We start from the raw sequence: 16,985 nt of genomic DNA, 5'->3' as shown, positions 1-16,985 counted from the left end.
ATTCTAATTTTCTGAGATACTGAATTTGGGGATTTCACTAGCTGTAAGACATAATCGTCCAAATTAAAAGAAAGAAATGTTTGAAATATATCACTCTGTGTGTGACACATCTATATAAAATATATGAGTTTCACTTATTTAATTAAATTACTGAAATAAATTAAATTTTTGATGATTTTCTAATTTTATGAGATGCACCTATATATGTACATATGGGGAAGTATCACTGCACTTGACTTAGACCCCCCAACTTACCAAACAGTTCTGCTGTGAATGTTCTTCAGATACCTCATGTCTGATCATTGTGCATGTTCTGTTTAACTCCATAATTTTTTTGTGGCATAATAAATGGACAGGGGGAGGGTAGAACCATTGTTATCTTTGTATCTGTTCCACTGATGATGAGGGGTTCCCTTAGCCAAATGATTAAAGAAAATGATGTATCATTTATTTCACTTTCTTCTAGTAAAAATCCACTATAAAATAACTATTTAAAAGTAAAATTGTTAATTTTATCCTATTTTTGGATTAAGAATTGCATTTCAATATATTACCACTAGATGGTACTCAAGGCACACCTAAAAAAAAATAATATATATATATATATATATATATATATATATATATGTATATATATATATTTATATATATAATTCTTTTTTGTTTTGTTTAATGGTGAAGAGAGAGTGGACGCATTTTACGGTGACTGTGCAGAAATACTTTATGAAATACTAAAAAAAGACAATTATGATGTATTTTTGCAGATACTGTATACACAGTAAAATTTAAAAAGTAATTCGGTCACTCCCCTTTTTAGTCCCTGTGTTTCATGCCATTTTTCTTTTTTTATATACAACACAAGCTGACTTTTGGGCCTTGAGGTTTCTTTGCAGTAGCCTAGACATAAAACCTTACAATAAATAAGTACATCTCTCAATGCAATAATTTGCAAATCTCAGGAGCCCAGATTTTATAATTAGAATAGAAGATAGAAAACATATCAAATGTACCATTTAAAGAAAAAAATAAGTAATTTTGAAATTGATGGCAGCAATATGTCTCAAAAAGTTGGGACAGGGCAAAAAAAAAAAAAAAAACTGGCAAAGTAAGTGGTGCTAACAAGGAGGAGCTGGAAATACATTTTGTAACTAATTAGATTAATTGGCAACAGGTCAGTAACATGACAGGGTATAAAAAGAGCATCTTAGAGAGCAAGAGTGTCTCATCACTGGGCAGTGGTTCTTTAATCTGTGAAAATTGTCAATTTCAGAATATTGTTCCTCAACGTAAAATTGCAAAGACTTTAATTATAATATCATCTACAGTACATAAAGTTATCAATGGATTCTGAGAATCTGCAGAAATTTCTGTGCGCAAGGGACAAGGCAGAAACGCAAGTTTGGATGCCCATGCGTTTCAGATCCTCAGACGGCACTGCAAGAAAAACAGAAACGATTCTGTGATGGACTGCATGGGCTCAGGAATACTTACAAAAATCACTGTCTGTTTACACAGTTCACAGTGTCATCCATAAATGCAAGGTAAAGCTGTATCGTGTCTGAACATGATCCAGAAATGCCCCTGTCTTCTCTGGGGCAAAGCTCATTTAAAATGGTCTGTTGCAAAGTCTAAAACTGTTCTGAGGTCAAACTAATGGAAATTTGACTTTCTTTTGGCCAACAATGGAAGCCGCATCCTCCGTACTAAAGAGGGAAGGGACCTTCCAGCTTATCAGCGCTCATTTCAAAAGCCTGCTCTCTGATGTTATGGGGTAGCATGAGTGCATATGGAATAGGCAGTGTGCACATCCGGAAAGGCACCATATATGCTGAAAGATATATCAAGGTATAAGAGCAGCATATGCTCCCATCCAGATGTCTTTTTCTGGGAAGGCCTTGCATATTTCAGCAGTTCAATGCTAAACCACATACTGCATCTAGGACAACAGCATGGCTTTGTAGTAGAAGAGTTCCAATTATTGAATGGCATACCTGCAGTCCAGGCCTTTCACTAATTGAAAATATTTAGCACATCTTGAAATGAGAAAATGGAACAAAAAAGACTCAGGACTAGTGATCAGTTAGAATCCTATATCAGGCAAGAATGGGGCAACATTCCCCACCCAAACCTCCATCATCTGGTTTCCTCAGATCCCAGAAGTGTACAGCGTTGTTAAAAAAGGGGATGGTACACCGTAGTAAACAAAGCCTTGTCCCAATGTTTTTGAGACATGTTGCTGCCATCAATTTCAAAATTACCTTATTTTTTCATTTCCTCAGTTTAAACTATTTTGTCATAAGTATTGGGACACCTGCCTTTACATGCACATGAACTTTAATGGCATCCCAGTCTTAGTGTGTAGGGTTCAGTACTGAGTTGACCCACCCTTTGCAGCTATAACAGCTTTAACTCTTCTGGGAAGGCTGTCCATCAGATTTAGGAGTGTGTCTATGGGAATGTTTGACCATTCTTCCAGAAGGTCATTTGTGATGTCAGGCACTGATGTGAATGAGAAGGCCTGGCTCACAGTCTCCGCTCTAATTCATCCCAAAGGAGTTCTATCGGGTTGAGGTGAGGACTCTGTGCAGGCTAGTCAAGCTCCTCAACCCCAAACTCGCTCATCAATGTCTTTATGGACCTTGTTTGGTGCACTGGTGCTCAGTCATGTTGGATCAGGAAAGGACCATCCCCAAACGGTTCCCACAAAATTGGGAGCATGAATTTGTCCAAAATGTCTTGGTATGCTGATGCCTTTGGAGTTCCCTTCAATGGAACTAAGGGGCCAAACTCCTGAAAAACAACCGCATACCATAAATCCCCTCTCCCCTCTCCCCTCTCACCTCATCTCCAATGATTTCCACCAGTGCAAAAAGCAAGGTCTATAAAGACATGAATGAGCGAGTTTAGGGTGCAGGAACTTTGCTGTCCTACACAAAGTCCTGACGTCAACTGATAGAACACCTTTGGGATGAATTAGAGCAGAGACTGTGAGCCAGGCCTTCTCTACAACATCAGTGCCTGACCTCACAAATGCGCTTCTGGAAGAATGGTCAAACATTCCCATAGACACACCCCGAAAGCTTGCGGACAGCCTTCCTAGAAGAGTTGAAGCTGTTATAGCTGTAAAGGGTGGGCTAGCTCAACATTAAACCCTACGAACTAGGACTGGGATGCCATTAAAATTCATGTAAAGGCAGGTTTCTTAATACTTTTGACAATATAGTGTATGTTTTCTATTCTATATTGAGAATAAAATATAGGTTTATGAGATTTGTAAATCCTGTTTTTATGTAGATTATACATAGCGTCTCCACTTTTTTGGAATTGGGGTTGTAGTAGATACTATACTGTGGTATACAGTATCACTACTTGGAAAAGGCTGCATGACCTGAGAGAGGGCCTTGTGACTTTTCTCTGCAGCTGCTTAACTCTACCACCTTTATTACAGTTGCTGATAAAAGCTATAATTGTCCAGTTGGGGCAGAAGATGGAACACAAAAAACAACAGGCTAGGGGATTTAGAGCAAGAAACTCTAAGCTGCTGTTACAGGCACAAGGTCAGAAGGTCAGAAAAAAAAAGTTTTTGATCAACCTTCATGGACAGTGGATACAATATACTGTGGATTTATAAACTCACTCATCCATATCTTTATGAACCTTGCTTTGTGCACTGGTGCGCAGTCATGTTGGAACAGGAAGTGCAACCCCAAACTGTTCCCACAAAGTTAAGAGCATGAAATTCTCCAAAATGTCTTGGTATGCTGGTGCCTTAAGAGTTCCCTTCACTTAAACTATGGAGCCAAGCTCAACCCCTGCAAAACAACCCCATACCATAATCTCCTTCCACCAAGTTATTTGGACTATTATTTTATTATTGGAATTATTTGGATTATTTCACAACACTCAGTTTACCAACCAATACAATATTAAGGCAATTGGCCACTGAGCATAAAAGCTCAATAAGGTGTTTCTTTTTGTCACACAAAATTTTCTGTTACAGAGGATCATAATCTGACAGGGTTCCCCATGTAGCAAGGTAGCCTACGGACTAACAAGACACAAAAATATTCCAAGCTCTCCTTACCAACCAGTCTGCGACCAACCGAATTGACCTGTCCAACAGTACGTGTTAAAAAACAGGGGTTTAGTTGCACACATCTGCAAATACATGCGTAAGCCACAGAGCCCCGGACTAAGACTGGGATGCCATTAAAGTTCATGTACGTGTAAAGGCAGACGTCCCAATACTTTTGGTAATATAGTGTATCTCCGATAAAGACAGAGATTGCACAGCAAGGATATTTATTCATAGATCAGGAGAAAGTTAGAATCTTTTTCAGTTTTTCTGTGATTTCCATGTCTTTCTGTGCTGGTGACAATACACACTATTTCTTTTGTCCTAGCTCAACCAAAAAAAAAAGGGGAGTAGGTATATCTCCCTATTGGGAGCACAGAAAGTAACCAAAATCTGGGGGGCGTGGCTTGGCGCGCGGCGAGGATGGCTGCCTGAAGAGAGAGCTCCGGACCCACACGGCTCTTAACACACTCTGCGGCCGCTTAAACAACCTGATCCACTCAAATATGGGCAGATTATCCAAGCCTATTTCCCAGAGCAAACAAATAAAGTCCGCTAAGGCGGTAAACGGCAAGATCATAGCCGATATTTTCAAGACACAAGCTCCGGCCCGGAAGAACACCTCAGGCCTCAAGATGGCGCGGAGACAGGCGCGGGAGGAGGACGAGGAGTACGATGCGGAATCCATTGCAGCATCGGAAGACACAGTAAGTGACTCCCCACTAATCGATAGACAGCTTACCTATAATGACATGACCGCTATAGCGGCGGACATTAAGGGGTCATTTGCTGCAGCCATCACCGATTTGAAAACTGATATAGCCAGATTGTATGAACAAATGGCGGGGGTGGAGAGGTCGGGCAAATGCAGGGATAAGGCGATAAAAAGATTAGAGGAAGTAACTAACACACATTCCAACCACCTCATCTCTATTAACAGACACCTCGAGGATTTGGACAATCGTGGGAGAAGGAACAATATTAGGATCAGGGGTCTGCCTGAATCTGTGGAGGGGGGAGACATCAGGCATGCTCTGACATCAATTTTCAACAACCTATTGGAAAGACCAGCGGAATCCCCAATAGAACTGGAAAGAGCACACAGAGCATTAAGACCGAAGGCCCCTGATCCTTCTCCTCCCAGAGATGTGATATGCTGTTTACTGAGCCACACGCTTAAGGAGGAAATTCTCCACAAGGCAAGACAGAACGAACAAATTTTATTCAATGAGGTACAGATACAACTCTTCCAAGATCTATCCCCAATCACTTTAAAAAATAGAAGAGCTGTCAGACCCATTCTGGATGTTCTCAGGGAGAAAAACATCCCTTACAGGTGGAAATACCCATTTGCTGTCCAAGCCACATATCGTGGTAAGCAGTACCTACTACGCACGCCAGAGGACTTGCCTGCCTTCTGCACTAACCTACAAATCGACCTGATCGCCTTACCAGATTGGTATGCCGAATTCCTATTACCGCCATCCCCTGCTATGCATTCCAATGGCCCTGGAACTCCCAGTGACCACAGATCGCCTTTTGCCAAAAACAAAAAAGCAAAGAATAAGGGGAGTCATCTCCCCTTCTCCTCCCCGCCAAAAACACCCAGATCTAGAGACTACAACTGAGAGACATTGGATCACATTATCCTAGACGGGACCTATGGTCTCGCTGGATGAAGGTTGCTTTCTTCTTTTACCCTAGAGCACTTGATCGATCTTACTTAGCTCAGGGCCTTTTCTTCCTCTGATATCCCGAAGACAATCTCTGACTTAAGCTTCTGCCATATCAAAAGGATATATGATCTCGTCATGGAAGCTTTATCTTATAGAAGGATCGCATACTTGCATGTTTGCCTTGTAGTTATGCTGGAATTACTTGCCTCTGATAATGACATTTTTATTTTCAGATGAGTTGTTAACTTTCTCCAGCAGATGGCGCACTTTCATAACATATTGTTCGGATTCCTCAGACAAATCTAGCCTCACACATCCAGCCGAGAACAAAGGGATTTGGACTGATGAGTTGAGCGACCCTGGAACCTCCAAAGTGGACAACCACCATTAATCTGGACTATAGAGGTACTTATGTATCTGCCCATCTCACGACACTTAGACACTGAGGTGCCTATGTTGTAATCTGCACCCACACAAGGACGCAATCCGAATAGGTACCTTCTATTTGAGGTCTCTCGAAATGGCCCTATCATAAATGTTACAAGTTGATCTACAATCTTATTGTACTATGCAGGGTATACAAGCCATATCATTATGGTCTCATTCTTCATGTGCTAGTTGCCGACATTCAGTTTTTCTTGTTGGCCCGCTCTATGCTATTTTTGGCCGCAGAGTTCTTTTTCTTTTTTTTTTACTCATTGTGCACTCGCTCATTGAGCCGATAGTGTGGGTTTGGACTAAATGTCCTATTGTTTGTTATCTACCTTGTTTTGTGGGACGCCTCCTTTTTGCGCTTCTCCCGCTGTCCCCAAAAGGCATTTTTGTCGGTTTTTTGTATTTTTTTCACAGAAACCCCGTAATATCTAAATAACTTACGTACAATCTTGCCTGCTGATTAGTGAGCGTTTGGGCTTTTTTCCCCAACCGCCCACTTACTACGATATTTGTCTTTACTTCCTTCCTCTCTGTATTTCTTTTCTCTTACCTCTCTGTGTCCTTTCTTTCCCTTACCCCCCATCCCCATCCCATCACTCGAGATATAGTCATGGTTTTCTCACACCTGGGTAGACATCCCTTGATCATATCTCTCAACATTAATGGTCTTAATATCCCCGAAAAGAGGAAAAAAGTTCTTACCGAACTCAAAAAGAGCAAAGCACAAATAGTTTTCCTTCAGGAAACCCACTTTAAAAAAAAATGCTGTCCCTAAAATGACAGATAAATACTTCACGGTAATATACGAGGCATCAAACCCCTTAGCCAAGACAAAGGGTGTAGCAATATTGATGAGCAAGGACGCTCCATTCGTGTTGGAAAAACAATATCTAGACCCGGAAGGCAGATTCATCTTCCTCTCGGGTACACTTTATGGGCGTCCTTGCACATTGGCAAACGTCTACTTCCCCAATAGAGCACACGTGTCTTTCTGCAACAATCTCATATCTGAACTTAAAAGCTTTGCCACGGGTTGTGTTATCCTGGGGGGGGACTTCAATGTCCCACTGGACCCTATACAGGATACCTCCTCTGGCAAGACTTGCATAGCGTTCAAATTGTTGAAAAGAATTAAAGATATGTTGAGATCTATGTGTCTAGTCGATACCTGGAGAACCTTGCATCCCACTGAGAAGGACTACACACATTACTCGGCTCCACACGATAGGTATGCAAGGATCGATCATATATTTATCACTCAAAGAGACTTACCAGATTTGATGGGGGCTGAGATTGGAATCATCTCAATATCTGACCATGCTCCGATATCAATCTCCATCTCATCTAACTCGAACTGTAAGCCTGTGTTCAATTGGAGATTGAATCCATCTCTCTTAATTGACCAAGGGATTAAGGCAGACATTCACGCCACCCTGTCAAACTACTTTCGTGAGAACACTTCTCCTGAGACCTCCCCGATTACACTTTGGGAGGCTCATAAGAGTGTGATCAGAGGGGAATTTATCAAGTTCGGAGCCAGAAAAAAGAGAGAAAATGACAAACATATCTCTGATTTAGTGTCTAACATTGCCCGCTTGGAATCTCAGCACAAGCTTTCATTAGCCAAGACCCTACACAAAGACTTGATCAGACTCAGAAACGAACTAGCAGATATTTTAAATAAAAAGACCAAAAGATCCTTATATCTAAACAAGGCGATCTATTATGAACATGGAAACAAGAGTAGCAAGTACTTAGCTAGAGCGCTTAAAGACTTACAGACAGCCTCACACATACCATGCATCAGAGACAAAAACAATAGCAAATTCTATGACTCCAAGAACATTGCGGATTCATTCCGCCAGTTCTACGAAAAACTTTACAATCTACCCCCCCACGCTCGACCCCCCGACTTGGTTGGACCTAGGGACCAACTAATCCGACGATACATTAGAGACAGTGGATTACCTATTCTGGAACATTCAGACATATCTGAGCTAGAAAAAGACATTACCCCAGCCGAAGTCCAATCAGCCATTAAAGACCTCAAAAATGGGAAGAGTCCAGGTCCGGATGGGCTAACGTCCCAGTATTATAAAACATTCGACACAACGTTAGTGACCCCCCTTACTGACGCACTAAACATCCTCTCTAAGCAAACCAAACCATCCGCAGATTTCCTCACCGCACATATAACAGTCATCCCAAAAAAGGACAAAGACCCAACGGATTGCGCCAACTTCAGACCCATCTCACTTTTAAATATTGACGTAAAGCTTTTAGCGAAAATTCTAGCCAACAGATTAAGACCCCTACTGCACCTTATCATCGGACCTGAACAGGTAGGCTTTATGCCTGGCCGCGAGGCTAGAGACAATATTATAAAATCCCTCAATCTGATCCATGAAACTCGTAGAGGTGGACTGGAAGGCCTTATTTTATCCACAGATGCCGAAAAAGCCTTTGACAGGGTGGCCTGGGACTACCTGTTGGCCACTTGTAAGCACATAGGTTTGGGCAATAACATGATGAATTGGATCGGATCTCTATACACTGACCCAATTGCAAAGGTCAAAGTTAATAACATCCTTTCATCTCCCATACACCTGCACAATGGGACGAGACAGGGATGTCCTCTTTCTCCGATCCTCTTTATCTTAGCCCTAGAACCCCTGATCAGACATGTAAATGCCGAACCGGCGATTCATGGTTTCCAAATTAGAGGTAGAGATTATAAGGTATCAGCTTATGCGGATGACCTACTATTCTACATTACCCAACCCCATATTTCTATACCTAATTTGAACCTCAAATTTCGAGATTTTCGCTATTTGTCCAATTTCAAGGTTAACCACTCAAAATCGGAAGCTATGGATATTTCTCTGTCCGATAAATTAAAAAAAATGACTCAAAGTAATTGTCCTTATAAGTGGGAACCCAGATCCCTTAAATACTTAGGTATTAAGCTCACCCCCCATATTGAGTCCCTCTATGGTGCGAATTTTGAACCACTTTTGAGGAAAATTAAGGGAGATCTACACAACTGGAATTCTAAAAATTTTTCCTGGTTCGGAAGAGCCGCAATATTAAAAATGGTTATACTACCCAGGTTGCTTTACCTGTTTCATGCGCTCCCCATTAAAATTCCCGCTGCTTTCTTTAAGAACCTCGCTCATACCCAGAGACAGTTTATATGGGCACATAAAAAGCCCAGAATTAAATTACAAAGACTGCACATACCTAAACCCAGTGGAGGCCTAGGTTTACCTGACTTTATGAAATATTACCATGCCACTCATATTACCAGGGTAGTAGACTGGCATTGCCATGCTCACCAAAAAGACTGGGTGGATTTAGAAAGGAAGTGCTCGAAATTTCCAACCCAAAACCTGATCTGGTCGGACCCCTCTAATTACCCTGTCGAGGTCAAGCATCACCCACTAATATTTAACACGCTATCAATCTTCAATGGATTAGCTAACAGACACCAACTAGCCACGAGTCCAGGCCCCATGACGCCAATTATTGGCAACCCAGATTTCCCACCTGGCGCAGACTTTAATTATAAAAATTCAGAGGCCCCCATATCAGATTCCATTTTACGGGTTAAAGATTGCTTTCAAGGAAATAAGGTACTATCTTTTGAGGAGTTTAATAGAAGTAGACCTGTGGACAACAAAATTTCTTTTTGGAAATACCTCCAAATCCATGACTTCATACGAAACCACAAAAATAGACTTGCTCTAACAAAACCTCTTACGGCTTTCGAAAAACTTTGTGGGGACCAGTCACCTTGTTACAAAACCACTTCACAAGCATACAAATGGATTATGTGCAATCTGACACAGACTCCAGACAAATATAAAATAATGTGGGAAAAAGAGTTAAATTGCTCAATTTCAGACAAAAAATGGGAAAAAGCGTGCGTTTTTACGCACAAATGCTCACTGAGCACGAAAATTCAAGAAACATCCTTTAAAATCTTGGCACAGTGGTATATCACCCCGGTGAAGCTACAAACCTGGTCCCCGCATCGTTCCGATCGCTGCTGGAGATGCCTGAAACAAAAAGGCACGTTTGCACATCTTTGGTGGTCATGTGATTTGATTAAACCCTTCTGGAACAGGATCATAAATCTTATTAAACATATAACTGGCACTTCTATAGTCCTTGATGCTGCCTGTTGCCTACTCCATGTAAACAGCCTCTCATATAAACAATATAAACACTCCTTGGTTAGGCATCTACTAAATGCTGCCAAAGCGGTAATACCCATTCAATGGAACACACAAAACACCCCTTCTGCCAAAGATTGGGCTGATAAGGTAAAACTTATACATGATATGGAAGAGACCGTTGCTATTAGAAAAGAATCAGATGCTGCCTTTCATGAAATGTGGAGACCTTGGGTAATTTTTACACTGTCTGCTGATTTTCGCACAATGATTCCACACTAATCGGATCTAACACTTGACCTTGCTGTAGTTTGATCCACTGTCACTTTGCTTATTGATCATATATGCTAAAGATTGCAATTTTGCTATGACTTTACAAGATTACTTTGATTAGAACCCCCGACCCTCTTACCTGCTCTTATCACCTCCTCACTCTCACCCATCTTACTCCTTTTCTCTTCAATCCTTACCTCTTCTTCTCTCTTTCTTCCTTCCTTCTGGCCTTCTAGGCCTCCTGGTGTAGTGGTCCTTACCAATCTACACCATTACTGGTCACGTTGGTTGCCTACTTGTTGTCTGTACTAGACCTGTCAGTGTACAACGCTAATGTTACATATTCCTCAATTATTATGTACTGAAACGTCTAAATATTTTTTGCTGATATGCTACCATACTGTTTACATCATTATTTGTTACTGTTGACTAATTTTCTCAATAAAGCTTTTATTGGAAAAAAAAAAAAAAAAAAAAATCTGACAAATTTCTACTTTTACCCTCTCAAAAAATAAAAGAATAAAACATTTTGGGTGTAGTTAGACTTACAAAAAGGGTATGATATAATGTAGTTCTCACATGTGGACAAAGAATAAATGTTTCAATCTATTAGGTTAAAGCAGAATCCAAGAGCTGTAGCCCCCTCTCACTAACCTAAAGTCTTACCTGAATCCTTTAAACCCTAAAAAAAAAGCATACACTTACCAGTGACAGAACTATGAGCAGCGTACAACCTATAGGCAACTTGGCCTTTTGGCTAAGATCAATTGTAGTATCTGTTCGTATTAGTGTCCAGTAGGGGTGCTGTGCAGTTATTCTGGCCTTTAGGCAGGAATAGCTTGCTGTATAGTGTCCCTGCTGGTATGATAGGGACTCTGAAGGCTAGTATCAGCTGGAACAGAAACTGGGGTGCCCACAGGATGTGGGGCATGAGAGTAATTTCCCTGAGACTAGAGGGGACCAGTGCCTCCTTATTTAATAGGTCTAGCTTGTCTGGCCATAAGCTGGGAGAGCTGAGTATCTGTGGTGCTGTGTCCCCTGGGAGTTGGTCGCCCTCAGGGTTGCTCTTAGAATCACTTGGGCATGGGAAACACACTGTGAGAAGGTGCACATGGTCAGGGCACTAAAGGTTTTTCTGCACTGCGCCTCTGGGCAAGGCCTTTTGCCTAAGTCCAGGGCATTTTTTGTTACCTGGCCTCAGGGCCAAGCCTATGCACTAGCACAGGTACTTATTTATTTAAATTTTTTTTTCCTTATGTTTGTTACTCCATTTTTGCTTGTGTTTCTTTGTCTCATTAGGATAGAGATGGTGGATCCTCTGGCCTACCCTGAAGTCTATGAGGAGGATGTGTAGCCATCAGGTTACTTCCTTCCCCCTCTTCGGGAGACCCCCTTACCTAGTACTCGTTGGTCAGCTTCAGCCAACCATGAGGAGAGGGGTCCTTTTGGCTAGTTGGATCAAGTTGAGCCTTGCCCCTGTCAGGAGCCTTGAACCACAGGGGGTCAAGGTAAACTCCTACTCCTTTGGGGGGTTGACAAGAGACACACCCTTAAGTGCACTTTTTTATGTGTGTTTTTCACATGTACTTTTGTGTACACTTATGTGTTTTGTTTTTGTGCACCATTGTGGATTAAAAAAATGCAGCCCATAGGCTGCTGTGTGCCTAAAATATCTCTGTGATCAAAGACCCTCAAATCTGCAAAGAAAAGTACCAGGTTTTGGCAAGTGTATAGTGGATTTCAAATGCTGGTCCCTTCTATTTTTGAGGTTTGGTCAGAGTTGCCTACACTACATCTTCTATTCCAGGTGATTTGTTTATACCCTCATTGGAAGTGAAAATAAAACAGTTTCACATTATTATTCTTAAGATTTGCAATTCAAGTAAAAGACACCCAATGCACAGTATGGGAAATATATCAGTACAACACAACTGAGTTAAATTATTTAGATATTGCTTTTATTAATAATTTAAAGATGATAATATAGGTAGGAATTTTCATGCACAAACACTTACAAGTCACCATTATCATTTTTGGCAAAAGAATGGGCTCAGCTTAACCCCCAAACTGCCAGGGGTTTCTCCCAAATGACACCATACTCTGGCACATGTAGGGATAATGATATTGAACAGTGTATAGCATAGACAGTCTATGTTTTTTTATTTATTTATTTTTTATTATTTTATGTTACAAGGCTTACATTTGGGTAGCTGCCATTTCTATGGATGTGAATGATGGCTGTGCAAGTATTCTGTATAGATCATGAACTTTAGTGTGTATCATAAACATGCACCAGGAACCAAGTAAATGTAAAAACAGTCACACATTTTACAATATACTGGGGGGGGGGGGGGGGGATTTGAAAAGGTATGTACAAATTAACAATGCATTTACCACAGTAGGCAAGACATTCATCTCTACACGGAAAACACAAGGTTGTGAAATTTATCAAAACATGATAAATTTGTTTTTTCTCAACAGTAAAAATGTGCACACCATGTAAAAAAATAAAATAATTAAGAAAGTACAAATAGTAAAATGTTACAATCAAATTACAGAATGAGTTAAGTCTGGGTCAACACAGGAATTGAAGAAACAGAAAGACAAAGCTCCTCCGTGGACAGAGTGGCGGATGACTTTGTTGACTAATGGCAGACACAGAGTAGACTGTACGAGGACAGACACACAGAGCGGACGGCAACAGATGACAGACAGAGAAGTGGAAAGTATTTGGCATGTAGAATCAGATGACGTCATTCACTACTGGGTAACGGTGGTACCTGGCTCTGTAGTTGTTCATGGGCTTGCCTGAGGGGGGTTACTGAAGGAGGAGGCACACCTGACGTGGAAGCTGATCGACCTAATTTGCAGCTGATTTTCATTTCTGTGAAAGTAAAATATCAGCAGGAAGAAAGAATCAGTGACAATAGAAAGTGCAAAGTGAAAATCCTTGTCAATGAGATAAAAAAAAAAAAAAAAATATATATATATATATATATATATATATATATATATATATATATATCTATATTAAGTATATATACAGTATATGTATGTATGTATGTATATATCTTAAGCATAAGTGGTTTGCCTTTCAAAGTTAATTGTACCTCAAAGCACGTCTACAGTACGCTGCAATGCACCTGCATATAGAGACCTGCACTTATGTAGAGCCTGTTTTTCATGCCTAAAGGTGGATTGAGAGCCCATTTAAAATGAATAGGCCGCCTACAAAAACACGCCATAAGTCAAATGGGGTTGATTTACTAAAGGCAAATAGGCTGTTCACTTTGCAAGGGAAGTTTCCTCAGATCTTAGTGAATGTGGTAACCTTTCTGATACCCAACAATGTTCAAGGAAAAACAACATTTTGCTTGCACACGATTTGCATATGGAAGTCACCTCATTCATCAAAGCTATGGGGCAAATTTCTTTCCAAAGTGAACAGTCTATTTGCCTTTATTAAATTAATCCATATGGGTTTAACAGTTAATAGGTCTATAAGGTCATAGGATGTAATCCTGTCATACCCTTATCACTTACCTTCTGTATGCATGCATTAAAACCCATACTTAGTGTAACAAACCTTTATTACACACTTTCTCTGCTTTGTTAACCTTTGTTTAAGTGTCTGGCAGGCTGATAAGGACTGAGGTATATACATTAATCAAAAAAATTAAAGGTACTCTTTTAAATATAAAAAACAAGATCAAGTCAATTCAATTCCTGGGATCTTGATCTGGTCAGTTAAGTAGCAGAGGAGGTTTTTAATCTATTTCAGCTGCTTTGGTGTTAATGAAATTAACAACAGGTGCACAAGATGGGCAACAATGAGATGACCTCCAAAACAGGAATGGTTTTACAGGTGGAGGCCACTGACACTTTTTTCCCTACACCTCTTTTCTGCCTGTTTTTCACTAGTTTTGCATTTGGCCAGGGTCAGTGCTACTACTGGTAGCATGAAGTGATACCTAGACCCTATAGAGGTTGCACAGGCAGTCCAACTCCTTCAGGATGGCACATCAATACGTGCCATTGCCAGAAGGTTTGCTGTGTCTCTCATCACAGTCTCAAGAGCATGGATGAAATTCCAGGAGACAGACAGTTACTCTAGAAGAGCTGGACAGGGCCGTAGAAGGTCCTTAATCCATCAGCAGGACCTGTATCTGCTCCTTCGTGCAAGGAGGAACAGGATAAGCAGTGCCAGAGCCCTACAAAATGACCTCCAGCAGGCCACTGGTGTAAATGTATCTGACCAAACAATCAGAAACAGACTTCAAGAGGGTGGCCTGAGGGCCCGACGTCCTCTAGTGGGCCCTGTGCTCACTGCCCGGCACCGTGGTGCTCAATTGGCATTTGCCATTAAACACCAGAATTGGCAGGTCCGCCACTGACACCCTGTGCTTTTTACAGATGAGAGCAGGTTCACCCTGAGCACATATGACAGATGGGAAGGGGTCTAAAAAAGCTGTGGAGAATATTATGCTGCCTGTAACATTGTTCAGCATGACCGGTCTGGTGGTGGGTCAGTTATGGTCTAGGAAGGGATATCCATGGAGGGACGCACAGACCTCTACTGGCATTAGGTATCGGGATGAAATCCTTGGACCCATTGTCAGACCCTAGACTCGTGTAATGGGTCCTGGGTTCCTCCTGGTGCACGACAATGCCCAGCCTCATGTGGCGAGAATATGCAGAGAGGTTCCTGGAGGATGAAGAAATTGATACCATTAAATGGCACCCGCACACGCCTGACCTAAATCCAATAGAACATCTCTGGGACATTATGTTTCAGTCCATCTGACGCCGCTAGATTGCACCTCATTCTGTTAAGGATGCCCTGGTCCAGATCTGGGAGGAAATTCCACATGACATAATCCGTCATCTCCATAGGAGCATGCCCTGACATTGTCTGGGATGCATACAAGAACGTGGGGGCCAAACAAACTACTGAGTACCATTTTGAGTTGCTGCAATGAAATTTCAGCAAAATGGACTAGCTTGCTCCATCATTTTTTTACTTTAATTTTCAGGGTGTCTTTGAATTCAGCCCTCTGTAGGTTAATCATTTTCATCAAATTATGTGGCATCATTTCAATCCTAACACATTACCCAGTCCATATCACTATAGATATCCAGCATGATATTTTTTCCCATTAAGATCTGATGTGTTTTTAAAGTATTCCTTTAATTTGTTTGAGCAGTGTAGTAGATAATGGAGATGTGTTTTTTTCCAGCCCTTGCTGCTTGTTTTTACATTTTTGTCACCCTTGAAACATAATGCTCAGGGCTTGTTGTATCTGAATTACCTGGCAGTCCTTCTGTTGTCAGGGGTGTGGTGCAGGGCATCTTGTTTGTCTTGTCAGCTGGCCAACTCTTCGTTGGCTTGTAATCAGTAAGTTGGACCAGGCTTTGACAAAACAGCTGAGACCTGTTCTAGAAGGACACTTAGACTATAGTCACACCAGCAATCTTCGAATTCCTGCCTGCCGCGGCTGTGAGCAGTAGGTCACAGGCGGATGCAGCTATTCACAGCTCTCCACACAACCAATCATTACCTTCATTAATCACCGCAGGTAATTGCTGGCCGTGTAGACAGCCGCAAACAGCTGCGGTCACTGGCAATCTGTCATTATGGTGAATGGGGCCAGTGGCCGCACATAACCGCTCATAGCCGCAGCCAGAATCAGAAGATTCTTGCCACTGAAATATGCATTGGCCTAAATTGCCAGTGTAAATATAGCATTAGTTAGCCTTCCCTTTTAGAGATAGGTTGCCTTCAAGCTTCTCCCTGTAGGGAACAAAGGTCCTAAGCTAAGGGAAGGTTCTCCTGTGAGCAGGCCAAGTGCCTGCCCTGAGAGGCCCAGGATTGGAACCAGGCTTAGGGGTGCGGCCTTCTTTGAGCAAGCTATGTGCCTGGAGACTATACTAGGGTAATCTGTTTTTTGGTAGATTTTTCACTGGAATGGAAAAGCAGTAGATTCTCCAGTTTTGTGAGCTTCAGAAAATTTGCTTCTGAATGCTGTGCCAACCAGCGACTTCCAGCTTGAGAAGCCTGACCAGTTTTGGGGTATTTAACCTTTTCCTGTTCTACAATCTGTCAAATTCATAATTAAGAAGTTAAATTGCTTTCAGGACTGAATCTGAGCTTTTGCAGTTTTATGTATGATGTTCCCTTGGGAAATATACCCTATGAGAAAGACCCTCTTATCTTAATATGCCCCTTCTGGATGGAGGCATTTAAGATTTATGAACTCAGAGATAGTGCCTTAACCTCCCTGGCGGTATGATTCTTTTGGATTTTAGGTGCTGAAAGCGGTACCATTATTTTGCATTTAATTCTTGAGAATG

General features: G+C 41.4%; 1 protein-coding gene across 3 annotated transcripts in view; it reads right to left on the bottom strand.

Moving 5' to 3' along the window:
• The window catches only part of NYAP2 (neuronal tyrosine-phosphorylated phosphoinositide-3-kinase adaptor 2), a 323,386-nt gene that overhangs the window by 4,041 nt on the left and 302,360 nt on the right, over positions 1 to 16,985 (bottom strand). For all 3 annotated transcript variants that reach the window (XM_082249989.1, XM_082249990.1, XM_082249991.1), the window contains one exon: positions 13,415 to 13,518. In XM_082249989.1, coding sequence (XP_082106115.1) covers positions 13,415 to 13,518 — 104 coding nt within the window. The remainder of the gene's footprint in view (positions 1 to 13,414; positions 13,519 to 16,985) is intronic.

The sequence above is a fragment of the Pelophylax lessonae genome (genome assembly GCF_965119305.1).
Source record: "Pelophylax lessonae genome assembly, chromosome: 3".
Classification (NCBI taxonomy): Eukaryota; Metazoa; Chordata; class Amphibia; order Anura; family Ranidae; genus Pelophylax; species Pelophylax lessonae.
Note: the sequence above shows the minus strand (reverse complement) of the source record. Positions and strands in the feature narration are given on the sequence as shown.